This window comes from Podarcis erhardii, assembly GCF_964252035.2.
Source record: "Podarcis erhardii genome assembly, chromosome: 13".
NCBI classification, from domain to species: Eukaryota; Metazoa; Chordata; class Lepidosauria; order Squamata; family Lacertidae; genus Podarcis; species Podarcis erhardii.
In genome coordinates this window covers 53365571-53373792 of record NC_138502.1, presented here as the reverse complement: position 1 = coordinate 53373792, position 8222 = coordinate 53365571, and the positions used below count along the sequence as shown (strand labels likewise).

The window sequence follows — 8222 nt, the reverse complement described above, 5'->3', positions numbered from 1 at the left end:
CAAAGAAGAGGAAGCAGCATCATGTGTGTTCTCCAAAACCACCACAACTCTTCCGATTTCGCCTCTTTCTCGTACTGCCTCACGGAAGGTTTCCTGTTTTGCCCCACAGCAGGTAAGACAAATGGATGTGTGCGCATGGAAGTGGGCGGTTGCTTTTCTCTTTTTGGGAGCCTGAAGCCACAGACATTTGCCAAGTTCGGTCCCTTTCGCACCCGGTGCGTGTCCTGTCTGTGCAACTGCCGTCTTCCCTGGCTCTGGGGACAAAGGAAGCTGTCTCCCTCTCTTCACTGGGCTGTTCTGCATTCGGGGTATGTATATTTTGGGGTGGGGTGATGAAGTTGCATTTGGGGGTCACAGGAAAGAGGGTGGCCCAAAGCTGAACTGCGGAGAAGCTCATTTTGAGGAGATGTCCAAACCCAGAGGGACCAGGAAGTGCCTCACTCAGAGATTCAGCCTCTGGGCTGACAGTAACTCATACGGTCTGCTCTTTGACTTTCCCCTGGACAATGCTTGCTCTTAAAGATTAACAAAACAGAACAAAATCCCACTGGCAGAGTTTGAGTGCATTTCAACAGTAGACTGACAGAAAGTAAAATGAAGCACTTGAAACACTTTATCTAGATTTGTATAATAGGGTGAAATGAAATGAAAGTAGCATAGAATAAAATAAAATGGGCAGCAACATCTTCAAACTTATAGACTTGTCATAAACTCCAAAGAGGAGAATTACAGAATGTCTCTGAGGTCAGTTGCTGGCGAGTTTTGCTTGCTGCAACAACTTGGCCACACTGAAGGTTATAGATGCATTTTGACTTGAAAGCAGTAAAATGACATCAAAAGCATCTGATTCTCCTGGCGTATTTGATAAAATGGGTTCAATGAAAATTATGTATAGATTTCAGTAGAAAGAGCTGTACAAGAGGACACAAGCCGCCAGTTTGACCTCTCCAGGGGGGCGCTTGAGTTCATGGAAGGGGATTTCTAAGTAAACCCACTTTAAATGCACGGAGCAGAATTTATTCACATTCATCCTTGTCTGCCTGCTTCTTCCCCCCTCCTCCACCATCCTTGTCGATTTAAGATTGCAGGTACAGATAGGTAGCCGTGTTGGTCTGCCATGGTCAAAACAAAATAAAAAAATTCCTTCCAGTAGCACCTTAAAGACCAACTGAGTTAGTTCTAGGTATGAGCTTTCGTGTGCATGCACACTTCTTCAGATAAGATTGCAGGGGGTCCCTGAGGGCAGGCAGGAAGGCTCCTCACGCATCTTCTTCATGCAGGAGGAGTACGATATGATAATCTTTATTGTCATTGTCCCATACAGAACAAAATTGAAAAAATCTACATCAGACATTCACTGTACATTGGACATAAGTAATTTATTTCCCAATCTGGCTTCCCTTAACCTTAAAAAAGCATAAACAACCACCACCCAGCAACCATTTCACTTTAGGGCTGGGCTCAGTTGCAAGAGAAAAATACGTAAGCATTTGTGGTTTGCTTGCTGCCCTTCCTGAAAGCGCTTTAGTGTGTATTAATTGACACAGGAAATGGGCAAGAGACTGCTCTACTTCTAGGCATGCACAAACTTTCATACCTGCTTTGGGCATCCCAGCTAATTCAGGTGCTACAAAGCCTCATGGCCTCTCGAAGCCTAACAGATTTGCAGTGGCAGCAACTCAAGATGCGCTGGCATTTAAGCTTGTGTTGCAGAGTGGCTGCAGCCCATGCGCTGGCAAACTCGAGGCTGGATTGCTACAATGTGCTCTATGTGGTGCTGCCCTTGGGGCTGGTGCAGAAGGCCCAGCGGGTGCAGATTGCAGTGGCCAGACTGCAGGTGGGGGCACCTGGCCTGCGACGCGTGATGCCACGCTGAGAAGAGTTTGCATGGGCGACGTGATGGAAACATCTTAATTGTCTGAAGCGAAATGATTAAGAGAATTGAAAAATGCCCCCCACTTATGCTGTTCTCTCCAAAGAGACTTGCCTGAGCCTGAATCTACTGCTGGTTGGCACTGGGCACCAGGGGCCATTTCATTTCCTTAATTTTAACCCTTTCAGTCCTTTAATAATGTTAGGATTGATGCTTGCTCTTCCCCTCGGCTCTTGTGAGTCGGCTGCCATGTATTGATATCAGATCTTTTCCCCCCACCTCTACTTTCTCCCAGGATAGGGCAGAAGGGTGGGTTATTAAATGTTACAAACAAATTTAAAAGTAGCCAAGACAGACAATGCTCTGCCTGAGCCTTTAGAAGAGGGGCGAAGACCCCTCAATAACAGCCCCAAATGGCACCCCTGTTGCCCCCAATACTTAACCAAGAGTCTCTTGTGGCAGCCATTTTGAAGTGTAAGGTGGAGGGAGGTGGGGGGTTTGAGACTTGTGGACAGATATTAATATGTGTATTTGGCTCCCTTTCTCCACCCACCCCAGGTAAAATGGCTCCCTTCTGGCTCTCCCTCTGGGTGGTTCTCTGGAGTCTCCTCACAGCTGGCAGTTTCAGGCTCCCAACCTTAAGACTCCTTATCCAAGATGGCGCTGCTGTTGAGGATGTGGAGTCATACAACCTCCCTGCCAATGCAGGCTCTCAGTTCGCTTCCCCAGGACAGTGGGTGTGGAAGAGAGCAGGAGATGATGGCCAGGAATCCCCTCAGTTACCTTGTGGAAAGAAGGATGGTAGCTGTAAGAACCCTCCTGCGGCCACCGCAGAACAAGCCAGGAAAAGTCTCACAGTCGCAGAGGCTGCAGCAGAGAGTTCTACATCTCTTGGGGAAAATTACAGTGGTGCCACTGCTGAAGTGCCTACTAATGCCACAACAACTCTAGATACCTTTGGGAAAGTATCCACAGAAGTTGGCACCACCAAAGAAGTAATCCATTTAAGTACCACAAAGAGCTCTCGTGCTCCAGTGCCCCGTGTCCGCCGTCTTGCTCCCACAGTGGGCAAAACTGTATCACAATCTATGCCTACTGAGACAGAAACGGTTGCTACTGCCCTCCAAGAAACAACGATGGTTTTAGGGGTCCCTGAGAAACTGTTGGTTGGAGGAACAAGCTCTCAGTCCATGGTGGCCAGTTCAGATGTTTCCACAGCGAAGTGGAGGCAAGCCGTTGGCACAACCAAGCCTTCCTTCATAGCAAAGGGAAAGGTGAAATTTCCTCACTCGACTGAGAAGCCAAGCCCCACCACCGATTGGCCATTGTTGGATGATGTGACAAGTTCTCAGTCCATGGTGGCCAGTTCAGATGTTTCCACAGCGAAGTGGAGGCAAGCCGTTGGCACAGCCAAGCCTTCCTTCATAGCAAAGGGAAAGGTGATATTTCCTCACTCGACTGAGAAGCCAAGCCCCACCACCGATTGGCCATTGTTGGATGATGTGACAAGTTCTCAGTCCATGGTGGGCAGTTCAGATGTTTCCACAGCGAAGTTGAGGCAAGCCGTTGGCACAACCAGGCCTTCCTTCATAGCCAAGGGAAAGGTGATATTTCCTCACTCGACTGAGAAGCCAAGCCCCACCACCGATTGGCCATTGTTGGATGATGTGACAAGTTCTCAGTCCATGGTGGGCAGTTCAGATGTTTCCACAGCGAAGTTGAGGCAAGCCGTTGGCACAACCAGGCCTTCCTTCATAGCAAAGGGAAAGGTGATATTTCCTCACTCGACTGAGAAGCCAAGCCCCACCACCGATTGGCCATTGTTGGATGATGTGACAAGTTCTCAGTCCATGGTGGGCAGTTCAGATGTTTCCACAGCGAAGTGGAGGCAAGCCGTTGGCACAGCCAAGCCTTCCTTCATAGCAAAGGGAAAGGTGATATTTCCTCACTCGACTGAGAAGCCAAGCCCCACCACCGATTGGCCATTGTTGGATGATGTGACAAGTTCTCAGTCCATGGTGGGCAGTTCAGATGTTTCCACAGCGAAGTTGAGGCAAGCCGTTGGCACAACCAGGCCTTCCTTCATAGCAAAGGTTACTATCTCAGCCACCATCACCACCACCAAGGAGAAGCCCCGCTCAGTGACATCTCTCAGTGGCACCACCATCTTGGTAGGGAAGTGTTTACTGTGGATCTTCATCCTGGCCCTCATTGCTGGCATTTTCATAGTGGCTACTGGTGTCCTCGCAACCATGCTCTGGCGCCAGAAACGGGCCTACAAAATGAATGATCGCAACCACACAGAGATGGTGTGCATCTCATCCCTGCTAGCTGCTGAAGAAGCAGAGGAGGCCGGAGGGAGGCACCCCAGGGTGAAAAGGGTAAAGATGCTTGGGGAGAATGGATTAGAGGCAGATATGGACAACTTGACCCTGAATAGCTTCTTGCCAGAGCATTAATATGGCCTCTTACTGCGCTTCAGGGTTCTCTGGTTCTTTCTAGAAACTCCTCACGTTCACCAGAGTTGTGTTTTACAATGCGAAGCACTTTCATGCCAGATCTACTCCATCCAGAACTATCTTTAAAATATATGTTGTCCTACACTCACGACACATCTCTCAGTGGTGAGCAGTTCATCAGGCGAAGCACTTAGCAAAGTCTAGTTTCCTTTGAAGGAGACCACTGTCTGGAATTTCCCTGACACATCAGGGATTCGTCCGTAGAAAGTAGCGTAATTTTAAAAAATTGGTTGGCAACCCATATGGGAAGTGGGGTTGTCAATAAAAAGAAGATGCTCATTTTCACTTTTTGTAACATGGCAGCCCTAATTTACAACGATGTGGTGGCACGGATTTCGCACTCACACAGAAAACCAAGGCCCCTCACAGCAGATCTCCAGGGAGACTTCCAGTCGCCTAGCAGAGCCCAAAATGTGACTTTTTATTTCTCTGACTCAAAACTGCCAGTTACATTTAAACAGGTGAGGAAAGTTCTGTCCCCCTCCTCTAATTTACATTTTTCTCTTCAGAAGATGATCCTGTATCCAGAAACAACAGGTCCAGCCCCAGACATTATCTTGCCTGAGAGAAAGGAGCTGCCCACCTCCTTATTCCCCAAACAGCAGCAAGAGGAGCAGAGAATTTAATCTTAGTCTTACCTGGGCAAGGAGGCCGCATCCTCTGCCACACCTGAAAGGAGCTAGTTGGGGCAGGAGGGCAGGCTGTGGGGCACACTGTGTCCCCACCAACATCTCTCACTGCCTGAGGCTGCTGCTTCACCTGGCCCAAAGAGGCCACAAACGAATTATTGACTTCCCCCGGCAACCTATCACTTGCAGTTTACCTAAGAAAAGGATAAAACCAGGAGGCTTCTGACCCGCCACCTGTCTAAGTCATGCACTTTGATGAACAAGTACTATTTTCTTTTGTTTCAGGTTTGCTAGTCATAGGGCGGGGGGGGGGGGCGTAGAGGGTGCTGGGCTCCCACTGCAACGGCTGACCATTTGATTCAGTCACCCATCTGATAGAGGAAGATTTCTGCAGACATTTACCCCACCCCCAACTTTCATGTCCACATTTTTTAAACCATACCGCTACAAACACACAATTTGTTTTTTTACTAAACCAAAAATGTTAGGATTATCAACAAGCACAAATAATGTGGGATTGCAGACAAGGAAATAAACAGTGCAAATACTGTTTGCACTTGGAAAAGATTTGAAGCAGTTTCCAATCATCGCATGTCCCGCAGGAGCAATCCTGTAAGTTTTCATTTAACAAAAGTGTGTCTTCTGCAAACCTCTCTGACTGCTGTATGGCATTCTTAGGGACAGTCTAATCCTGAGGCACCCAAGCCAAGCACCCATTACGCACAGCTGAAATCAGATGTTTATCCCCCTGGGGAGGGCTGCTCCCTCCATGTGATTCACCCACCGCAGGCTGAAATGTGAGCGAGCTCTATCTCTGCCGATAAACAGCAGCATGCCAAAGGATTGTGCTAAGAAGCCCTATTTTGCAGAGAGGGGATCAAGCAGAGAGAATTTGCCAGCCATGCCAGACTATGGATTTTGCCCTTACTGGTGAGAAGGAGCCACAATCCCCTTGGCTCCCCACAGATGGACTACTTTGATCTTGTGAAGTTTCAGCTGTAAATCTGGGAGTGAAACATACAGGAAGGCAAAGATAGTGTCACATTAATGAAATCTAGAGAAAGCTAAGTCAGTTTATTTCCTGTGGTGTTTTTGGTGTGTTTACAACCTAGTATTTCTTTGGACTTCTTGAATGAATTTTGAATGTGTTTGGGGTCTGGATGTGGGTCCTAAAGATAATGTGTATTTCAAATGATGAAATATATTGAAATACAGAAGTGGCTCTAAGTTCATGCATAAGGCATTTTGGTTTTTTGGCATTCTCAATATTGGGGGTTCCTTTCCTTTCTAAGTTCACATTTCCTGAGGCATGCTTTAGAAATGCCTGCAGATGAGAGATCCAAAATTAGAAAATACATCCTTTAATAAAATGCAGTCAGGATGCACCGTCTGTCTGGCCAAATATATTGTTACAAAAGTCAGGTGCTTGCCCCTCTCTCTGCCAAGCGGTGTCAAGAGCCCAGGGGTCCCAGGCGCCGCCACAGGGTCTGTGTCCCTTTGGAAAATAGCAAAGGCAGCGACTATCTGGCTTTAAGAAATATGATTTATTCACCTATCTACACCTTCAGTCTGCATGGAGAGAGTCCAGATCTTACGACATGGTCGTTGCAAGAGGCAGCAACGTAGGCAGCAACCTGCAGCTAGCACCCTCCAAAGATGGATCTCAGCTCTTCTCTCTCCTTCTTCTTCCAAGAAACCCCTTGCCCTCTGTCCATACCCCAGGGCAGGAAGAAAGACGTTCTCTTGCACGGAATGGATCTCTATGGTTCCCTTAATGGCCCTGGCTTGGGCAGGCTACCCAGGAACTCTGCTGCAATTTATATTTCTCCCTTCCCATCCCTAATTATCACAATCCTAGAATTCATTAATTTCTAGGGTTTGGCGTACCCCCCCAAAAAACTATACCACATATATATACAATCTGGACCCTATTCTGGAGTTCATGGGTGTCAAAGTCCGCAGTGTGCTAGAATGGGGTAGGCAACCTAAGGCCCGGGGGCCGGATGCAGCCCAATCGCCTTCTAAATCTGGCCCGCGGATGGTCCGGGAATCAGCATGTTTTTACATGAGTAGAATGTGTGGTTTTATTTAAAATGCATCTCTGGGTTATTTGTGGGGCACAGGAATTCATTCATTTCCCCCAAAAAATATAGTCCAGCCCACCACATGGTCTGAGGGACTGAGGGACAGCTGAAAAAGGTTACTGACCTCTGTGCTAGAAACTAAAATCTGTTAAAAAAACAAAAACGACCCCCCCCATTGCTTAGGAGTTAAAGATACAAGTCTAGAGAATCCTAGATTTCAGCTCCACCACAGTGGGATTTCACTCTACCTTAGCAGGGGACTTTTTAAGGGCCACAGGAAGCCAGAAACCTTGTTTAAATCCCAATTTTGGGGAGGGAATAAAAAAGAAAAGAAAAAGAAAAGAAAAAAAAGATTAATATATAGTTCCACACAGAAGAGACAAAACTAGTGGGGTATTCAGCTTAGAATTAGAAAAAGTAGACTTAGCTATCTGGTTGAAACCAGTTCAGGTTCTTCAGTTTTAAAAGTTTGGGTATTTTAGGTGGAAAGGAGTGGCATGAAAGCTTAAAGCCTAAGGGGTAGGACTCAACAGAAAAAAGCAACTTTCAGTTCTGTTTAAAACCAGTGAAAGAGGACTTTAGTATTTAAAAACTAGAGTATACCTTACAATTTAAAATGGAAGGTAACGGAAAAAACCCAGATCAAGGGTGGTGTAGGCGTCATTTAACATTGTTAAGTGTGGTTTATGACTTACAGTCAACAGGCTTCAGTCCAAGTTTCAGCTTTCAGTTCAGTATAAAGCCAGTCAAAAGCTAGTTTCCTTTTTAAAATAAAACCCCCACAGGGAGTTCCTCCCTACTTAATCACCTCTCTTGATTGATTCCCTAACAAATCTCCTGGGGGTCCTCCTGGATCCTCGAGGCTCAGGTGGCCTCAGTGCCTTCCATCAGCTTCGGCTGGTGGCCCAGCTACGCCCCTATCTGGACAGGACAGCCTAACTACTGTTCTCTATGTTCTGGTAACCTCAAGGTTAGATTACTGAAATGCGTTATAAGTAGGGCTGCCTCTGAAGATGGTTCGGAAACTTCAGATGGTGCAGAATTCAGCGGCCAGGTTGCTCACTAGAGGAAGACGGTTTGAGCATCTTACACCGATCCTGGTCCAATTGCATTGGCT

General features: G+C 47.0%; 1 protein-coding gene across 2 annotated transcripts; it reads left to right on the top strand.

The window, feature by feature from the left end:
- On the top strand, positions 1-6253 carry SELPLG (selectin P ligand). Of its 2 annotated transcripts, none has more exons than XM_081835073.1 (2): positions 1-308; positions 2432-6253. In XM_081835073.1, the coding sequence occupies exon 2, from the start codon at positions 2437-2439 to the stop codon at positions 4330-4332; it is 1896 nt and encodes a 631-aa protein (XP_081691199.1). In that variant the 5' UTR covers positions 1-308; positions 2432-2436; the 3' UTR covers positions 4333-6253. The 2 variants fall into 2 exon arrangements, with proteins under 2 accessions (XP_081691199.1, XP_081691198.1); XM_081835072.1 differs by having other exon boundaries at positions 3-112.
- The last annotated feature ends 1969 nt before the right edge of the window (positions 6254-8222 follow it).